At 42.6% G+C, this 22,012-nt stretch overlaps 1 protein-coding gene across 1 annotated transcript in view; it reads left to right on the top strand.

Annotated features, from left to right (window-relative positions):
- LOC126252226 (sodium channel protein Nach-like) overlaps positions 1 to 18,537 on the top strand; it is a 201,243-nt gene extending 182,706 nt beyond the window's left edge. The window contains exons 8-9 of the mRNA XM_049953098.1: positions 4,341 to 4,444; positions 18,329 to 18,537. Of these exons, the coding sequence (XP_049809055.1) occupies positions 4,341 to 4,444; positions 18,329 to 18,537 (313 nt within the window). The remainder of the gene's footprint in view (positions 1 to 4,340; positions 4,445 to 18,328) is intronic.
- The last annotated feature ends 3,475 nt before the right edge of the window (positions 18,538 to 22,012 follow it).

Below are 22,012 nucleotides of genomic sequence, written 5' to 3'. Positions count from 1 at the left end.
AAATTGACAAACGACATACAATGAAAAGGGTATTTACAGATGAGGAACGACGAAAAGCATCGGAACGAATGAAGAGATACTGGGCCACTCGGAAGGGGAAAATACCAAAGAAGAGGACCAGAAATGATTGACTGAAGTGGTCCAATGAGGCCGTAAAAGCAGAAGAAGAAGAAGTAGACATGTTTTTCGTGTTGTAAGCGTTTGCGTACCGTGTAATGAAGCAGAAATGGTTAACAGTCCGGCATTCGCCTAGACGAGTGCGCTGAAACCGCGTAAAAAGCCGTACTCAAGCTTGCTGGCAAAAGCGGTTCGAAGCGAAGGAGAATCAAACAGGGACGACTCTCGCCTTTCCTTGTCTGGCACACAGCGAGCAGAGAAATTTTTTGAACTATGTCCTGAAACATTATAATATCTTGTACCCATTTTCAAATAAGCTGAGAGCGTGCTTGCTCAATATTACGATGAGCACAAATATATTTCAGTTAATTAGCTCAGAGGAAAGTTATATTTTTGCGATACTTGGTTTCCCCGGATTGTCCTAATTTTTAGGGCACCCAGAAGCGTACTGGAGGAATTTTCGTACAGCTTTTTGGGGTAAGCTCTAACCTTCTTTCGTGTCTGGGGAAATTCTGTTGATTGGAAATAAATAGAATGTATTAAACTTAGTTAAAATTCGTTAAATGAAGACAGGCCCTTAGGTAGTTTCTTCATTTTAGTCTATTAAAAATCCAGAGGCAAGCACGCCTAGACGCCCTCCTATACACATGCAGAATGTTCCAAAATGATCTTTAAAATTTTGATCACGTATATTTCAGAACTGAAAATAGGTAAAAATGTGCGGTTTGTGGCATATTTTCCCATGTTATATATTGACTGCCCCTCCCTAGCAGTTGGCGCAATATATGTAATGGTTGGTGCAGTCCATATCTGACACCCAGGTCCCGCGGAATCCAATTACATTTTTTCTTTGGGCAGGACCTGCAGAAACTGTGAGCTCACAACAGAGCAGCAAAAGCACACGTTAAGGAGGAAGCGCTAGGCCGGACAAGGTATTGGAATATCACTTCTTAGACATCCGGTGTGCTACAAATGGCATATACATTTAAGGTGGCCATCCGTCCCCCCCCCCCCCCCCACCTTCCACCACCCCACCCCGCCACACCACCTTTTTTTCACGACAGTCATAATTTTTCTGGCTCTGTTACAAATTTTTTCAAAAGTAATACGAGGCACCTATTTGCTGCAGATTTAACAATTTTGAAACTATTTATCCCAAATTAGGTGTTCATGTCACCTGTGCTGGTGTTGAAAGGGTATTTTTCCAAACAAGTAATGTATGGAGCCGTGACAAAACGTAATTTGTTGTAGAAATTACGAAAGCAATGTTAGTGACTAGAATGAATTATGATGAAACTTGAGTTGAATGCTCCCATATGCCATTGAAGAATACAGAGATGTTGAAAAAAATTTTGAGTTCTACATTGGAACATGGAAATCGCTTTTTACAGCACTGATAAAACTCTATATTTGCTCTCACTCCTTCATCTAATAAAATATAAATTAAAGTACTTTTTCTAACAAATTAAAATCTTGGTTCATATTTATTACGTTTAATGAAGACTTTTTCTGCAATATCAAAAATTTTTAATATGCCCCGAGTTTTCGTCTGGAATATATATGTTCACCTTAACACACCCCACTCTGTTAAGCAGCTACTAGAATCTTAGATGTGTATGAACACCAAGCCGAAAACCGCACGTTTCTACCTATCCCCATTTCTGAAATATGTGCGACCAAAATCGTGAAGATAGTTTTTGGAATACCCTATATTTTCCATGTTTCTTTATTCAGACAATAAGAAGACACTGACAATCGGCGACAGCATGCACCACGACGCCGTCCCGCCCGCCAGACAACTGAGTATTTTAAATGGCATTTGTCTTCTACTCACCGAGCGTGTTAATGCTGACTTAATTCCTTACTAGATTGGAACATGTAAATCTCTAAAACGCGCTTTCAGAAATCCTTTTTACTCTCCTGTGTAATTTACATCAGCTTATGGGTAGAAGATGCGTGCCCCCTACCGTTGTCAACACTGAAACGCAAGCGAGGAAATATTCCCCCTCTCAAGATCCCGCTCCCAGCGGTACATCGTGGTCTATAGACTGTGTGAGTCCGGGAAAACATCCGATTTGACCCAGATGTGGGAGGTTTTCAAAATTTGAGTCTGGGGTTGGCAATTTAAGTGATGCAGGCCTAGGCCAGAGATATCAGTGCTCAATTAGTTACACAGTAATGACACCAGGAACATCTTAATCTAAAACTATATATAAATCAGTTTTAAATGATTGAAAGAAAAGTTAGTCCATTCAGTACATAATTCAATGAACATGTATAATGCTTACCTTAACTTTGACGTACCCTCTGAGATATATCTTCACTTAACCCTTGGGGTAGGGCTACCATCTGTTGGCACTGCATTAGTTCAACTACTGAAAGTACTGCAGGCTGGTACCCTTCACAAGAATGAATGGATAACTGTCAACTAAAACACTAAAGAGTGGTTTCAGCTGAAAGAATGACTAGATGGTTCAACTGACAGAAAAACTACTGACTGTTTTCACTTGAAACAAACAACGGTGTGGAATGTTTTCATTCAGTTGCTCCCACAGACTGCTTTCACTCGAAAAAAAAAGAATAATAATCCATCCAATACATGAAACTACAACTGACTGATTCAACTATTTTCATTTAGTTGCTCCGACAGACTGGTTTCACTCAACAGAATGAATCAGTAGTCCAGCTAACTGAATCAGTTATTTTCATTAGGTTGCTCACACAGACTAGAATCACTCAAAAGAATGAATGTGTAATTCAATCCATAGATAAAACTGCAGCCGAATGAGTCGGTTGTTTTCAACAACCAATTCAGTCGATTGTTTTCATTCGGTTGTTTCCATCGCTAGTCAGACTGTGTGGTCTGGAAACTGACTCTACCAGCCAGGAAAACGCATCTTGATAGCAGAAGAGTCAGATTCCAGTGAGACACAGCTCTTGCCCTGGGGGTTATTTAACACCTCAGGAGTAGAGCATCCATTAGAGTTCCTGCCGAGATGACAATCTCATCACATCTGGTGTCAGGCTACACATCTGGCGCCGTGTTACCCACTGGCCTGACTGATGTTCAAGGTCACCCAAATTCCCTATCCCGTGAGTGACCACGATCAATTCCCAGTTGCTCCGTAGGATTGGGGTGGGAGGTCGGGGGTGGGGGGGAAAAGAGTGGGGGCCACCTAGGAGCCCCAGTGTGTAACCTAACATACTGGATGTGATAAGATCATTATCTTGTCAGGAATGTTCCAAGAAATGTACTCTCGGGCTTCAGAGAAAATGGTTGGGTGCACAGAGGACTGTACTTTTGATAACCAATTTAACTGTGCTTATTTGCCCAGTTTTAGGCAGATTGCTTACTTTCTTCTAACGGCCAGGACAGCTTCTCTGGTAACACTCTGGTGCATTCATGCACAGACGACCGTTCAGCCAGCCGGAGTGGCCGAGCGTTTCTAGGCGCTACAGTCTGGAACCGCGCGGCCGCTACGGTCGCAGGTTCGAATACTGCCTCGGGCATGGATGTGTGTGATGTCCTTAGGTTAGTTAGGTTTAAGTAGTTCTAACTTCTAGGGGACTGATGACCGCAGCAGTTGAGTCCCATAGTGCTCAGAGCTATTTGAACCACGACCGTTCAAACTTGGCACAAAGGGCTGCCTTATCATTGAAAACATTGTCTTCCTGGAAATTATCAACTTTTGAATTAATTGCGATTATAACCAGCAAAAACTAAGGGCAGTATCTCTACGCTGGGGCTTCATCACTGCCTGTTTGTACATGTCTTTCGAGACTTCCCTGACTCCAGTGGTGCGATAGTAGTTTGCAGCTCCTGGGGAGTGTGGCATTGTGTAAAGCCTGATTAAAGTAAAGTGTCCTTTTTTAAGATCATGTTTTGCTACACGGTAACGACACTTTCTGTTTTCAATAAATAGCATTGTTAACTGTGGCTGTCTTCTGTGTTTATTTATAGCTGGAATTAATCTGTAACTGCTCTTTGACGACCATACAATATGCACTCGCTCTTCAGCAGTCCTCTGTTTGTAAGTCCCATATAATAGGTAAAACGAATTATGGAGTCAAGATATGCGGAAACATTTTAAATCGTTTGCACGTTCTATCTTTCTGTACTCTGCCCGTACGTTTTTCTATCTTATGACATGTTTATAGTGTTGCAGTGTATCCAGACGTCAGTGTGATGTAGTGGAACATCTAATTACTCCTATTTTCCACAGCAATAATTCCCTGGAGCTGAAGTCCACGCTGCTACTGGAACAACAAAACGTGCCAACAGAGAGATTCAAGCGGTACGTCGTGAGGGGTCCTCTGGACATGGTCGGTGAGTAAACTGTTCGTGAACAGTAGAACAGCGTACGCTATCTAGCTCCCGAGTCCATTACCAATGACGTTAGCCTATCAGACCATTGCGCACGTAAATCCAAGCGGCCAGACGCATACAATTTGTGTCAGTTGTTCTCATAGTGTGGATGATAGCGCACGAGACTGCACAGCCTTTGGCTTGGGTTTCATCCTTACTACCGTCCCATATCCAATTTTTGTATAGCTTTCTCGTTCAGTTTTAGAAAACCAAACGAAGAACACGTTTAGCGACACCTACTCTGGCGGGCCGCTGGAATTTGGACGCGTAACGGCCTGGTTGGTTAACATCAACGCTAATTAACTCGGAAACGGTGCAACGCACCGAAGTTTTTCGTAACAATTGTTTCATAACACAACCTACCCTGCAACACCCTTAAAAGTTTTCATGTTGTTTCTGACCACTCCCTTATTGATCGGAATGTGTGTAGCTGTGAACGAAGCAGGACAGGTGAAAGGGAGACACCGACAGCTATAAACAGGTGATATACGATGATGCATCACTGGCTTATATATGCCTGTACGTTTCTCCAGTGTCATGGAAATTTATCTGCTGTTCACATTCAGTTGATTATTTTTAGCAATATATATTCTGTTTCGTCATAGGCTACAAGAAGATGACTTAAATAAGCTGAATCCAGTCTAGAGATGTTTAATATTGAGCCACTGAGATCACGAAATAAAAAATATTCAAACACTAACAGGGTCAAATGTAAACAAACTATTTTTTGTAAAGCTAATTATGTTCCAAATTTGAGATAGAAAATTAGGATTTTTACCTCATCCTATCACATTTTTCTAGCCTTTCGTTTGGGGGCCCCGTAGTTAAGCAGGAGAGTTTCTGTGAAGTGTGGAATGTTGGCAGAGAGGTACTGGTGGAAATAAAGCTGTGAGCTTAGCTCGTGCATCGTGCGTGAATAATTCAGTCGGTAGAGAAATTGCCTGTAAGACGCGAAGATAGCGGATTTCAGTCCCGGTTCGGCACACAGTTTTAATCTGTCGGGAAGTTTCAGTGAGCAGACGTTACCATTCAGTGAAATGTATAATGAAACAAGCTCTCCAAACAGATTCGTCTTTTAGCTTCATTTTCTTCAGTACGGGTTTCATTCACGATTGGAAAATTCCTTCTTACTAGACGCCATTCCTGTCTCGCAATACAGGATGTCTCACTAACGCTGCCATCTCATATATTTCCGAAATGAAACAAAATGTGAAAAATTCAGTTGACCAGGGATGTACCTATGTAAGGGGCTCATAAATGGGCAGGATTGCACAATCCATAAATGTAAACAAGCATCACTCAGATTTTTTTAAATGCCACATGTAGCACATGCCGGGCACTGTGGACTGACAGTCACCCTCTAGTACTGTATAACACCCCTTCGCCGTCCAGGGGGCTCTCATCTCTTTTGTGAGTACAAGTTTCGCCAATACAGGGCCTCAGCACTTGCAGTGATACTTTCCTTTCCACGCTGCAAGTCTATTTTTCTCCTATTCTCTATTCACTCTCTACCTTTACACTGGATGGTCTTCTTGGGACCGATTGTGCTTGGCTTTGGTTTGTGTTTTGGATAACAATTTCTTACTTTCTATCCCTCTACAACTTTTCTAGCTATTAATTATGTGGTCCCCTTGTTCGGTCTGAATTGCTACTTCTTTTCTAAATTTTGCAGAAGTGCAGAACATGCAGCGAAGGCCCCAGCCATGGCGCATATTCCACCTTTTGTACCTTTCTCTCTTTGCACCCTTCTTTCTTGCAATGGTAGTATGGCGAAAACCCAGCACAGTATCCATTCTATCGTGGATGGGTTCGTCAAGTACCATGTATAGTGGTAGCTCCCTGGCCATGCAGGGATTGCACTGTTGGTGCCTGAGGAATATGTGCCCTTCATAGCCAAACCATGGGGACTGGGTGACAGGCTGGCGCCCATGGGGAGAGCCCATGTTCAGAGTGGGTGGTATCATGGTGGAAGAAATGCACATTAAGTCAATTAAACTTTCTTCCAGAGGCGTGATTCCAAAATATCACCTCTCATGGCTATACCTTGGGAGAAACGTGGCACTCAGAGATAAGGTGAGAATTACCCCCCCCCCCCTCCCTTCCCCCACCCTTGCCCCCCATACTTCGGGTGTTTAAGGATGGGCGGGATTCCTTTTTAAATACAGAACAACTGTTCTTCGTTAAACACCTTTAGGACAGGTTTTGGAAAGTGGCAGCAATTTCGAAAATAAAAAGTGGCTCCGATCTGCTTAAAACGGTCCCCCTGCTCAGTCATGGGGATTCTCACTTGTGCCACAATGGGTGACATTCCTCTCACTATAACCACCCCCCACATCAATGTCTGAATATGGTGCAGGGTGTTCTCCATCCTCAGACTAGTGACAAGTTGCGCTCTAATTTGGAGTTACAAAGTGTGAATTTTGTCCTTCCTGTCCAGTGTGGACAAAAAGACGATAGAGTGGATATGAGAGCCTTTATCTTATCTTTTGAAGGTGACTCATTGCCTGAGAAGGTCAAGGTTATACTCTGTCGCTGTGATGTCAAGCCATATACTCCTTTTATCATGCAATGCCACACATGCTTGCGATTTGGACACACGTCTTCATGTTGCAGTGCCGTCCCTGTCTGTAGGGATTGTGACTATCAGTTGCACATGACCGCTGCTTGCGCCCTCCCCACATCTGTAGGAATAAACATGGATTCCGGAAACAGCGATCGTGTGAGACCCAACTCGCTTTATTTGTTCATGAGACCCAGAAAATATTAGATACAGGCTCCCAGGTAGATGCCATTTTCCTTGACTTCCGGAAGGCTTTCGACACAGTTCCGCACTGTCGTCGGATAAACAAAGTAAGAGCCTACGGAATATCAGACCAACTGTGTGGCTGGATTGAAGAATTTTTAGCAAACAGAACACAGCATGTTGTTCTCAATGGAGAGACGTCTAAAGACGTTAAATTAACCTCTGGCGTGCCACAGGGGAGTGTTATGGGACCATTTCTTTTCACAATATATATAAATGACCTAGTAGATAGTATCGGAAGTTCCATGCGACTTTCGCGGATGATGCTGTAGTATACGGAGAAGTTGCAGCATTAGAAAATTGCAGCGAAAACAGGAAGATCTGCAGCGGATAGGCACTTGGTGCAGGGAGTGGCAACAGACCCTTAACATAGACAAATGTAATGTATTGCGAATACACATAAAGAAGCATCTTTTATTGTATGATTATATGATAGCGGAACAAACACTGGTAGCAGTTACTTCTGTAAAATATCTGGGAGTATGCGTACGGAACGATTTGAAGTGGAATGATCATATAAAATTAATTGTTGGTAAGGCGGGCGCCAGGTTGAGATTCATTGGGAGAGTCCTTAGAAAATGTAGTCCATCAACAAAGGAGGTGGCTTACAAAACACTCGTTCGGCCTATACTTGAGTATTGCTCATCAGTGTGGGATCCGTACCAGGTCGGGTTGACAGAGGAGATAGAGAAGCTCCAAAGAAGAGCGGCGCGTTTCGTCACAGGGTTATTTGGTAAGCGTTACGGAGATGTTTAGCAAAATCAAGTGGCAGACTCTGCAAGAGAGGCGCTCTGCATCGCGGTGTAGCTTTCTGTCCAGGTTTCGAGAGGGTGCGTTTCTGGATGAGGTATCGAATATATTGCTTCCCCCTACTTATACCTCCCGAGGATATCACGAATGTAAAATTAGAGAGATTCGAGCGCGCACGGAGGTTTTCCGGCAGTCGTTCTTCCCGTGGAACAGGAAAGGGAGGTAATGACAGTGGCACATAAGGTGCCCTCCGCCACACACCGTTGGGTGGCTTGCGGAGTTAAATGTAGATGTAGATGTAGAAATGCAGTGAGCACCGTTCTCCCAGTTCACCAGACTGCACTGTTTCCAAAAGAGAAAAGAAAATGGAAGAATACAAGGCCCTTGACCACCTCACATATCAAGAGCCCAAGAAGAAATACGATCGCAAACAACCTACATGTATGACAATGACGTAAGGTACTGCTGTGACAACATCATCCTCTTTAGTGACTGTGCATCACCCTTCCTGTCTTTTATATCTGGTCCTAGCAGTCACTTGACTACGGCTGCTGCCCTGGTGATGGGGGATCCTCTTCCTGTTTCCCATACACTGCCCTTGGGAGCATTGATTTCCTACCGACTAGAGACGTCAGTCCACAACTCTGAGCCAAATAGGCAACGCCCTCCTCTGGCACCCCTTACTAGGAACGACTCATTCGTGTTACTCCCTTCCCAGGACTCTACTGACCTACAACCGGCTGCAGCCAGAGGCTGAAGGGTGACAAGTTGCCGATCATATTCCTTCAATGACCCAGAATCTGTGGCAGACAAATCCTCACAGAAGTCTAAATAGTCTAAGGACAAGAAGAACTAAAATGAGAGTGATTGTGGAGACCCTAGTGCTGCCAGATCCTGCATGTTCTGCATCTGTATCCAAGGTAGCGTTCTTGGTGGCCTCTGTGGTCCCAGACCCTCCATGCATCCTGATTTGGAACAAATGTTTCTTGATATGTACTGTATCTTCACAACCAGTGACAGCAGGTGTCGCTGAGGCATGACTCGCCTCCTTGATCCCCTCACACCCTCAAAGGATAGTGATAGTGTGAACATCCAATGGAAATGTAGCGGTTTTTTGCGTTACTTGGCTGAGCTACGACAGCTTTTGTGCGTGCGTTTCCCCTGTCTTTCGCGTCGTTTCCCAGCAATGCAAACCTCTACCCTCATGGCTACCAGGGCTGTTTTAAGAATCCCGCTGCCTGTGAAAGAGGATAGGGTGATGTTTGAATGTGTGAAGGTTGGACAACATGGTTTTGGAGGAACAGCGATTGCTATAAATTAACTCAGTATTAAGAAAACAGTCTTAATCGCGTTTTTTTTATTTATTTTGTGCCGACCGGTTTCAGCCCATCGCAGGGGTCATCTTCAGGGCGCACATACTGTTAAATTACAATATATGTCTTAGACAACTAATGATAACCATCTTAAAAAAGTGGATTACGTAATTATAATGTTTTACCCACTGGTCGACTGCTGGTGGCGTCACGTATACCGAGGTGTGGCAGGAGACTGTAATGAATTTTCCTTACGTCTGAGTTTATATAGTAAGTTATGAGCACGTGAGCGTAAGCAACGCCTCCAGCGGTGACCGATGGTAGATGTCAAGGCTTAAAAATTGAAGTATAATACAATTTGTGTTAAGATTACAATGTAAAGAAACCGTGTTCACTTTAAAAAAACACTGTTAAATAAATAAACATAAAAATAATGAGAAAAAAAACGTTTCTACGTCAAACTTATAAAAGAACGTTAGTAAGTTACCTTATCTTCATTCGTAATATACTGTGGAAGACGGTAACAATTTCCTGTCTTTATTTTATTTAATTTGTGCTTATTTATATCCTATTTCTATTATTTAATAACGTAACGTAACTTGTTACGTCTGATTTTTGTTTAGAACTTCTTGTCTCACTGTACTTTGAGAGTTGAAGCTGATGCTTCCTATAGTACTCCCCATATATTAGAGAATGGGGTCGCACAGGGATCTGTATTGAGTGTGCGCTTTTTCTAGTGGCTATCAAGGATCTAGCTGCAACTGTGAGATCTCCCTGTACGCTGACGACTTTTGCATCTACTACTGCTTCTCAACTGTTGGTATTGTTGAACGCTCACGGGAGGGTGCCATATGGAAGGCGCAGTCCTGGAGTCTCATCCATGGTTTCCAGTTTCCTGCTACCACCAAATGTGTCATGCACTACTGTTGCGGTCGTACTGTCAATCCCCAACGAGAGAACTCTACATCTATAACCAAATGCTCAATTTGGTGGAGTGTACTCGTTTTTTGGGATCAGTCTTCAATGGCTGGTTGATGTGGCTTCTCCATCTTTGTCAAGCAAACGCTCTTGTCACACCTGAATACTCTTCACTGTCTCACTAGCACCAGCTGGGATGTAGGCAACTCTACACTTTTGTGGCTTTACAAAACTTTGATCTTGTTGCATCTTGCTTATGGGAGCTATGCGTATGGTTCAGCAACGTCTTCAACATTGCAGATGCTATACCTAGGCTGGGATTCATCCTATTCAGATCAGGTAGCAACAACTGCCGCTCAACTGTTAAACACACATTCGTTTTGCAGTGCAAGGTAAAGTTAATACATTAGGGTGAGGGTTACTATAATGATTGCCATCAGCAGCAGAAGATGACAAAAGATTTGTATTGCAAGATAAGGTTTATACCCTAGCATGGAGTCGCTATAATATTTGGGTGACTTTTAAAGCATAGCAAGTCTCATATCTTACCTACATAAATGTGTGTTACCACTAGTGCATATGCTCTTTCATCAAACTGTCAAGTAATTTCTACTGAATGAAAGCGGAAGATGGCACGTTTTGAATTGCGAGATGACATTAATACACTAGCATCGGGTCACTAGAATGTTTGTCTGACTTTTAGATCGGTTACAGTGACGTGCTATTAATGAATTTACACGTGGGAGTAACATTGTTTGCTTTGGTAGTTCTCACTGACAGGTGCGCTTTAAGATGTAAATTAGATCATAAGTAGTGCTCATGCTTATTCTGCTATGTTATAGGATGAATTTTCATGTATTTTAATGAATTTAATGCACGGTATTAATGTGTAGTGCAAAGATAGAGCTACATCTACTAACATGTAATTTATTTCAGTAGTGTCAATAAGCAAGTCAGATGCCATTAAATAAGTAATATCGACAGTTTACATGTGGAAATATTTAATTTGATGGTTCACTGTACTTGTAGAATGTAGTACAACAATCATATTTTGGTTAACAAGTTTTGCTTATCCTATAAATTTGATCATTAGTATGAATGTGCAAGGCATCTGAATGTTTTTATTTTATAAGAAAATTAAGTTACAGCAGTGTGTTGTATGCTCGATATCCTGCACACTTTGAGCAATAATACAGTTATACTTTGGTGCAAAATTTAAATTTCCATTTACAGTTAGAGATCTGTAATTATACTTGTGTACTACAATAAGCAATGTGAAAGTGCTTTGTACTCTTCCAAGGTGATAACAGCCGTTTTCACAGGGCTGCATGCATATATTTGACGAACACTCAGGAACCCCGTCGCAACTTGTCTCTTCCGCTAATTCACCCAATACAAATCCCACAGCAAAAGTCTTGGACTATTTGGAACAGCGGATACAATGCGGTGTTACACAGTATTGTGCTATGTCTCTTGTGGATCTGCAACTACATGATTCTCATCCAATTCATATTTAAGTGCCTGACAGAGGATTCATTAAACCACTTGCAGTCTATTTCTCTATTGTTCAACTCTCGAACAGCGCTGGAAAAATGAACACTGCAGTCTCTCCGTGCAACCTCTGATTTCTCTTAGTTTGTTGTCGTCGTGATCTTCAGGCTTCAGGCTACTCTACAGTAAGGCTGCATGCCCTCGGGAAAATTACGGCTGTAGTTTCGCCTTACTTTCAGCTGTTCGCAACACCAGCACAGCAAGGCCGTTTTGGTTGACTTTGCAGGGCCAGATCAGTCAATCATCCAAACTATTACCCCTGCAACAACTGAAAAGGCTGCTGCCCTTAATCAGGAACCATTCTCTTGTCTGGCCTCTCAGTAGATATCCTTCCAATGTGATTGCACCTACGGCAGTGTTGTCTGTATAGCTGAGGCATGCAAGCCACCCCACCAGTGGCAAGGTCCCTGGTTCACAAGACGAGGAGGGGTGGGGAGGGGGGATACGAGCGGGAGGGTCATTTCTCGCTGAGTAGGTTGACATCAACAAAATATTTTCTCATTGGGGAGAGAAAGTTGGCAATTGAAATTTCTCAAAAACGAAAAAGTCTTTGTTTTAATGACTGGCACGCCAATTCGCATATTATATTCATGACACTCTCTCCCCTACTTCGCGATGATACTAAACACGCTGCCTTCTTTGAACTCTTCAGATGTCCTTCGTCTATCAGGTATGGATCCCATACGGCTGCGGCTCTCCACAAGAGGACGGACAAGTGTAGTGCAGGCAATCTCTTTAGTAGACCAGTTGCATCTTCTAAGTGTTCTGCCAATAAAACGCAATCTTTGGTTCGCCTTCCTCACAACATCGCTATGTGATCGTTCTAATTTAATTTGTTCATAATTTTTATTCTTTGTGACTGTCAATGGAGAGATACGGGAGCCGTTGATTTAAAAAGTCCTATGCCAGGGTCACAAACTTTCTTTATTGATTAACTGATTCGGTTCGTTGACGAACCATCCTCACAGTGACAATCATTACACAGTGGCGTATTCTTAGAGTCGTCCTAGGGTGACTTCGCTCTAAGAATAAGAATATGTGTAATAATTATAACACATTGAACGAGATTTTAACTGATCTCGGGATGGCTCATCAATGATCTGTAACCATTAATCAGTTAAGAAAATTTGCGATCTTGTCGCAGGATTTTTATCCATAAATGTTTTATTCATAATTGTAATCCCTAGGCGTTTAGTTGAAGTGGCACCCTTTAAATTTATGTGATTTATCGCGTAACCGAAATTTAACGCATTCCCATAAGTTCTCATGTGGATGACCTCACACTTCTCATTATTTAGAGTGAACTGCTGCATTTCAAACCATACAGATGTCATGTCTGAATCATTTTGCATTTGTTTATGCTCATCTTATGACTTTACTAGACGGTAAATGACAGCATCATCAGCAAACGATCCACAAGTTCTGCTCAGATAGTCTCCTAAATCGTTTATATGGGTTAGAAACATCAGAGGCCCTGTAACATTTCGTTCAGGTACGCCAGACATCACTTCTGTCTTATCCATTATTTCTGTTTTACTCGATGACATTCCTGAAAGGAAATCACGAATCCAGTCGTACAACTGAGACAACCTGCGTTAGCACGCAGTTTGATTAGAAGTCACTTGTGAGTAATGGTGTCGAAGGTCTTCTGGAAATCTATTAACAGGAAATCTATTTGAGATCCCCTGTCGAAAGTGCTTATTACTTCATGGGGGTGGAGAGCTAGTTGTGTTTTAGAAGCACCATACTTTCTGAATCTATGCTAAGGTCAATATATCGTTTTCGTCGATGCAATTCATAATGTTAGTACGCAGTATACATTCCAAAATCCTACTGCAAACCGACGTCAGAGATATGGATCTGCAATTCAGCGGAATACTCCCATTTCCTTTCTTGAGTACTGGTGTGACCTGTGCAACATTCGGATGTTCAGAGATGTTTCTTTCGTCGAGCGAGCGGTTGTCTAATGACTACTACAGTTAATGTATCAGCATATTCTGAAAAGGATCTAATTGGTTTACAATGTGTACCGGAAGACTTGTCTTTATTAAGCGTTTTAAGCTGCTTCGTTACACCGAGGACGTCTACTTCTAAGTTACACATGTTGGCAGTTGTTCTTGATTCTAATTCCGGAATATTTACTTCGTCTTCTTAAGATGACTAATTAGAATTCCGCGCCTCAGTCGCTAAAAACAGATGCGTTATGAGATCGTTTTCTTGTCTTCCGTGTGCCTGTCTGTCTATCTGTCCGGCTGTTAAGAACCCTTTTCGCAGGAACGAGTAAACAAACCTAGTTCAAATTTATGTCACATATTTAGGTCTATGTGCTTTGGTCGTGTAAAAAGTTGAAGCTTCTAAGTTAATGCAGTCAGAAGATACGGCTGTTTATGTCACATATTTTAACATTCACAAAGTCAGTCATCAAAACCTATATCGTACTTCCCGTTGGCCTAAAATCATGAGATTTGGGAGAAAGAAAGGTTTAACATTAAAACCAAAGGAAAAAATCGTAAAACCGTAAATTTATATCACACAGTTTTTTGTCAGTGATTACCTGACTCGGAGTCTGTTCGTCTGTCTGTTAAGACCCCTTTTTCTCAGGAATAGCTAGACGTATGAAATAGAATTTTATTTCACGTACTATTTCGTATGGTGACTTTGCGGTGTAATAAATTGAAGCTTCTAAGTTGGTGCAGTCAAAAGATACGCCCATTTATGTCACATATTTTGATACTTGCAAAGTCACTCATCGAAACCTATAGGATACTCCAGTTGGCCTAGAAACATGAAATTTGGCAAAAACGAAGGTTTCAGTGTGCACCCAAAGAAGAAACTCCGAAAATTATTAATTTGTTATTGTTGTTGTTGTTGTGGTCTTCAGTCCTGAGACTGGTTTGATGCAGCTCTCCATGCTACTCTATCCTGTGCAAGCTTCTTCATCTCCCAGTACCTACTGCAACCTACATCCTTCTGAATCTGCTTAGTGTATTGATCTCTTGGTCTCCCTCTACGATTTTTACCCTCCACGCTGCCCTCCAATGCTAAAGTTGTGATCCCTTGATGCCTCAAAACATGTCCTACCAACCGATCCCTTCTTTTAGTCAAGTTGTGCCACAAACTTCTCTTCTCCCCAATCCTATTCAATACCTCCTCATTAGTTATGTGATCTACCCACCTTATCTTCAGCATTCTTCTGTAGCACCACATTTCGAAAGCTTCTATTCTCTTCTTGTCCAAACTAGTTATCGTCCATGTCTCACTTCCATACATGGCTACACTCCATACAAATACTTTCAGAAACGACTTCCTGACACCTAAATCTATACTCGATGTTAACAAATTTCTCTTCTTGAGAAACGCTTTCCTTGCCATTGCCAGTCTACATTTTATATCCTCTCTACTTCGACCATCATCGGTTATTTTACTCCCTAAATAGCAAAACTCCTTTACTACTTTAAGTGTCTCATTTCCTAATCTAATTCCCTCAGCATCACCCGACTTAATTTGACTACATTCCATTATCCTCGTTTTGCTTTTGTTGATGTTCATCTTATATCCTCCTTTCAAGACATTGTCCATTCCGTTCAACTGCTCTTCCAAGTCCTTTGCTGTCTCTGACAGAATTACAATGTCATCGGCGAACCTCAAAGTTTTTACTTCTTCTCCATGAATTTTAATACCTACTCCGAATTTTTCTTTTGTTTCCTTTACTGCTTGCTCAATATACAGATTGAATAACATCGGGGAGAGGCTACAACCCTGTCTCACTCCTTTCCCAACCACTGCTTCCCTTTCATGCCCCTCGACTCTTATAACTGCCATCTGGTTTCTGTACAAATTGTAAATAGCCTTTCGCTCCCTGTATTTTACCCCTGCCACCTTCAGAATTTGAAAGAGAGTATTCCAGTCAACATTGTCAAAAGCTTTCTCTAAGTCTACAAATGCTAGAAACGTAGGTTTGTCTTTTCTTAATCTTTCTTCCAAGATAAGTCGTAAGGTCAGTATTGCCTCACGTGTTCCAACATTTCTACGGAATCCAAACTGATCTTCCCCGAGGTCCGCTTCTACCAGTTTTTCCATTCGTCTGTAAAGAATTCGCGTTAGTATTTTACAGCTGTGACTTATTAAACTGATAGTTCGGTAATTTTCACATCTGTCAACACCTGCTTTCTTTGGGATTGGAATTATTATATTCTTCTTGAAGTCTGAGGGTATTTCACCTGTCTCATACATCGTGCTCACTAGATGGTAGAGTTTTGTCATGACTGGCTCTCCCGAGGCCATCAGTAGTTCTAGTGGAATGTTGTCTACTCCCGGGGCCTTGTTTCGACTCAGGTCTTTCAGTGCTCTGTCAAACTCTTCACGCAGTATCTTATCTCCCATTTCGTCTTCATCTACATCCTCTTCCATTTCCATAATATTGTCCTCGAGTACATCTCCCTTGTATAAACCCTCTATATACTCCTTCCACCTTTCTGCCTTCCCTTCTTTGCTTAGAACTGGGTTTACATCTGAGCTCTTGATATTCATACAAGTGGTTCTCTTCTCTCCAAAGGTCTCTTTAATTTTCCTGTAGGCAGTATCTATCTTACCCCTAGTGAGACAAGCCTCTACATCCTTACATTTGTCCTCTAGCCATCCCTGCTTAGCCATTTTGCACTTCCTGTCGATCTCATTTTTGAGACGTTTGTATTCCTTTTGGCCTGCTTCATTTACTGCATTTTTATATTTTCTCCTTTCATCAATTAAATTCAATATTTCTTCTGTTACCCAAGGATTTCTATTAGCCCTCGTCTTTTTACCTACTTGATCGTCTGCTGCCTTCACCACTTCATCCCTCAGAGCTACCCATTCTTCTTCTACTGTATTTCTTTCCCCCATTCCTGTCAATTGTCCCCTTATGCTCTCCCTGAAACTCTCTACAACCTCTGGTTCTTTCAGTTTATCCAGGTCCCATCTCCTTAAATTCCCACCTTTTTGCAGTTTCTTCAGTTTCAATCTGCAGTTCATAACCAATAGATTGTGGTCAGAATCCACATCTGCCCCAGGAAATGTCTTACAATTTAAAACCTGGTTCCTAAATCTCTGTCTTACCATTATATAATCTATCTGAAACCTGTCAGTATCTCCTGGCTTCTTCCATGTATACAGCCTCCTTTCATGATTCTTGAACCAAGTGTTAGCTATGATAAAGTTATGCTCTGTGCAAAATTCTACAAGGCGGCTTCCTCTTTCATTCCTTCCCCCCAATCCATATTCACCTACTATGTTTCCTTCTCTCCCTTTTCCTACTGACGAATTCCAGTCACCCATGACTATTAAATTTTCGTCTCCCTTCACTACCTGAATAATTTCTTTTATCTCGTCATACATTTCATCTATTTCTTCATCATCTGCCGAGCTAGTTGGCATATAAACTTGTACTACTGTAGTAGGCATGGGCTTTGTGTCTATCTTGGCCACAATAATGCGTTCACTATGCTGTTTGTAGTAGCTAACCCGCACTCCTATTTTTTTATTCATTATTAAACCTACTCCTGCATTACCCCTATTTGATTTTGTATTTATAACCCTGTAATCACCTGACCAAAAGTCTTGTTCCTCCTGCCACCGAACTTCACTAATTCCCACTATATCTAACTTTAACCTATCCATTTCTCTTTTCAAATTTTCTAACCTACCTGCCCGATTAAGTGATCTGACATTCCACGCTCCGATCCGTAGAACGCCAGTTTTCTTTCTCCTGATAACGACGTCCTCTTGAGTAGTCCCCGCCCGGAGATCCGAATGGGGGACTATTTTACCTCCGGAATATTTTACCCAAGAGGACGCCATCATCATTTAATCATACAGTAGAGCTGCATGTCCTCGGGAAAAATTACGGCTGTAGTTTCCCCTTGCTTTCAGCCGTTCGCAGTACCAGCACAGCAAGGCCGTTTTGGTTAATGTTACAAGGCCAGATCAGTCAATCATCCAGACTGTTGCCCCTGCAACTACTGAAAAGGCTGCTGCCCCTCTTCAGGAACCACATGTTTGTCTGGCCTCTCAACAGATACCCCTCCGTTGTGGTTGCACCTACGGTACGGATATCTGTATCGCTGAGGCACGCAAGCCTCCCCACCAACGGCAAGGTCCATGGTTCATGGGGGGAATTTGTTATTATCACACGAAAAACTATTTCTTTTGCCATTTTTCGTGTGATAATTTGTTATTATCACACGAAAAACTATTTCTTTTGCCATTTGTTTCCAACTTCAAACTTGAAATCAAAATATTGTGAAATCTGTTAATCCCTGGGACCGATATCGAGCCAGTATAAATGTCGATAGTGGGCAAAACTGTTCGAGATTTTCGATTCCCGGAATGGATGAAATGTCTGTACACATTACTAAGTTTGTACGAAGCCTTCAGTGGGCGAGTCTTACCCGCATCTAGTCAGTTACTTTTTTTTGTTTTTGTTATTACCAGCTAAATATAATATAAGCAGTTAGCAGTTGGTTGTTGTTGCAGTGTCCATGGGCGGAGCGACAGGGCTTTTCGTGGGCGCCAGCCTGCTCAGCTTCGCAGAGATCATCTACTACTTCACGGCGCGCGCCTACGCTAGCGTGATGCTCAAACGACGCTCAAAGGAGGAGGAACAAAAGCAAGCCCCGCTGCTGCCGCTGAGGCGCCGCCGAAATGTCTCCAAGTCACTGCTGGCCACCCGCACCAACAACTAAGATACCTGCACGATCACAGCACCCCTCCACTCACTAGAGATACAAGAACTGCTATTTCTCTGAAATATATTTAAGAGGGAGATATATGTAAAACAAACACTATTTGAAAGATGCACCAAATCCCCAACTTTGAAGATATAGCAATGGAATTTTGTGCAATGCTTTATGTGCAATTAACACATTTACTGTTAAGTCCCTCGGATTACACGTATTTAAATATTTTATGGAATTAATGAAAATTACTTTTGCAGCGGGTCAAGGTTTAGTATTACTTGATACTGAGCGTCTACTGTTCAACTCTCGAACAGCGCTGGAAAAATGAACACTGCAGTCTCTCCGTGAAAGCTCTGATTTCTTGTCGTTATGGTCTTCAGGCTTGATGCTACTCTAGAGTAGGGCTGCATGCCCTCGGGAAAGGTACGGCTGTAGTTTCCCCTTGCTTTCAGCTGCTCGCAACACCAGCACAGCAAGGCAGTAATGGTTGACTATGCAGGGCCAGGTCAGTCAATCATCCAAACTACGAGGGCTATTCCGAAAGTAAGGTCCGATAGGTCGCGAAATGGACACCACGGTAAAAATCAAAAATGTTTTATTTGCAACAGTTAGATACACCTTGCAGCTACTTATCTCCATAGTCGCCGACCCGACTTAGACGTGTATCGTAGCGTTGTACCAACTTTCCCATACCCTCGCTATAGAAGGCAGCCGCCAGTGCTCTCCGCCAATTCTCTACGCTGGCCTACGGCTCGTTGTCTTGTGCCGAAATGTTGTCTTCATAACCAGCGGTTCATGTGACCTGAGCTGAAACTCAGAGGGAGACAATTACGGGCTGTAGTGTGGGTAATCTCACATTTCCATTTGAAAACGATGCAGGAGCATCTTCATTGCCCCTGCAGAATGCGGCTGAGAATTGTCTTGAAGACGAAACAGCACGACAGTTATGTAATGTTAGCTGCATAGCTTCAGGGGAAATTTCTCACCAGGCCTCCGTACTTGGCGGCAGACACTATTTTCTAGACATCTTTACGCACTCACTGCTAGCTCAGAAATGAGAAGAGCGACGTGATGCTAACTGGGGTTATACTAGAGACACTACCCAACACATCTGTGCAAAGCTTTATCGGATTTTCATAGTCGTTTCCATTTCGTGACCGATCGGACCTTACTTTCGGAATAGCCCTCGTATTAGCCGTGCAACAACTGAAAGGGCTGCTGCCCTTCTTCAGGAACCATCCTTTCGTCTGGCCTCTCAACAGATATCCCTCCAATCTGATTGCACCTACGGCAGTGTCATCTGTATCGCTGAGGCTTACAAACCACCCCACCAATGGCAAGGTCCCTGGTTCACACGACGAGGAGGGGGTGGGGAGGGGTATATGGGGGGGAGGGTCATTTCTTGCTGTGACATCAACAAAACATTTTCGCATTGTGGGGAGAAAGTTGGCAATTGAAATTTCTCAAAACGAAAAATGTCTTTGTTATAATGATTGTCACCCGAATTCGCATATTATATCCATAAAAATACTAAACACGCTGCCCTTCTTTGAACTCTTTCGACGTCCTTCGTCTATCAGGTATGGATCCCATACTGCGCAGCGGTTCTCAACAAGAGGACAGACAAGTGTAGTGCAGGCAATCTCTTTAGGAGAACAGTTGCATCATCTAAGTGTTCTGCAAATAAAACGCAGTCTTTGGTTTGCCTTCTTCACAACATTGCTATATAATCGTTCTAATTTAAGTTGTTCATAATATTTATTCTTTGTGATTGTCAATACAGAGACAGGAGCCGTTGATTTAAAATATGTGTGGGTATAAAATCCTACGCCAGGGTCACAAACTTTCTTTAATGATTAACTGCTTCGGTTCATTGACGAACCATCCTAACAGTGACAATCATTACACAGATGAGAGCAAAGGTCATTGTTTTGTCAGGGTTGGCGTGGGGGGGGAGGGGGTTGGGGCGGTGGAGTGAACTCTTTCCTTGGTTCAGAGGGTAAGCACTGAGTGAAACATTGGTAGTTCCACTAACAATCATTTACTGAGACATAAGACCATTTAAACAAACAGAGTGATACAATGTGTTTTAACTCGCTCAATACCGTGTAGATGCGGAGCGACAGAGTCGTAGCGTGCAGATTACAATTACAGCTGATGCAGCAACGACTCGTGTTGCAGCGGCATGCCGGGCGTCCTGATCTTCCCTCAGTACCATGCCCGTAATTCTGTGCACCAGCGGTGCAGCCTTCTCCTTGGGAATTTCCCCGTTCTGTTATTAATAAGCGGCTACGTCGTGGCGCGGGGTGCTCCGTCACGGAATCGAACCAGCGACCCTCAGTTTCGGCATCTTCTGGCGGAGTTCATCAAACCCTAGGTTCACAAGTGACTCATTTGGTGAGGCCACAGTCCCTTCGTCCTCATCAGTCGCCTGGATAAGTACCACACGAACTTCTTTCTGCTAGCATCTGGGATGGAACCTTCCGCGTTGACGTACTGGCGCGGTACCTACATCATCTGTCGAACAGCGTAGCGGCTACGTCGTTGTAGAGAAGTATGACGTGCGCCGACTAACCATCGGTCCGTCCGTCCAGGCGATGTTTCTTCGTATCTTCTTCCTCCCCTCGAAGGACCTTCTCCAAGGACCACGTCGCACCCGTTTGTCAGAGGTATTTATTCGGTGTTTTTGCCAACGGCGCGAAGTTTCTAGGGCGGCGACTGACTCTTTCTCAGATACGTCACGCACGTGAGTTCAGTATGCGGACAGTTCATGGAGCACTGACCGCTGATATGCGAACTGCGCTGGTCGTTGTTCTCCTTGGAAGCGTTGCCCATCTGCTCGGTCGTTGATCTGTTGAAGTGCTGACTGCTGCTGCGCAAACTCCGCTGGTCGTCGTCCTTCTCACGTTCGGCAGAAACGTGACCAATGTGGACACACGTGCCGGCTTTTCTTGTTCGACTGCTGACGCTTCCAAATATTGTGTAAAAGTCTCTAAAATGTTTAACTAAACTGCAGTGAGTCTTTACGTATTTTTCTGCTTTGGACAACCATAAATAATATAATTATTATACATAATTGTTATACACCCAACTCTTTCACAAAGGAAATATGTATCTCTTTCTCATAAACTGTTTCAGGGATTTCTACAAAGGTTTCTGCGTTTAATATCTTTGCATGTAGTGCACTTCACTCGTAATTTCTTTTGAATATATCCAATAGGACAATTTTAATAATTTTATAAATCTGTGAGTATAATATAAAATGCATGCAAAATTCCAAACACCTTGCTCCACATTTCAGCTTATACTCAGAGCTTCAAAATTTACTCTTCCGACCACATTTATTGGGTTTATAGAAATATGTGCACCAAATTTCATAACTCTAGCCTTCGTACATTCTTGGAAGAAGGTACATAAACTTTAAAAGACACAATTTTTAGGAAATGTTATTTAAAATATAACCTCTTCGCTGAGGCCCCAC

This window comes from Schistocerca nitens, chromosome 4 (assembly GCF_023898315.1).
Source record: "Schistocerca nitens isolate TAMUIC-IGC-003100 chromosome 4, iqSchNite1.1, whole genome shotgun sequence".
In the NCBI taxonomy this organism is placed as follows: domain Eukaryota; kingdom Metazoa; phylum Arthropoda; class Insecta; order Orthoptera; family Acrididae; genus Schistocerca; species Schistocerca nitens.
Note: the sequence above shows the minus strand (reverse complement) of the source record. Positions and strands in the feature narration are given on the sequence as shown.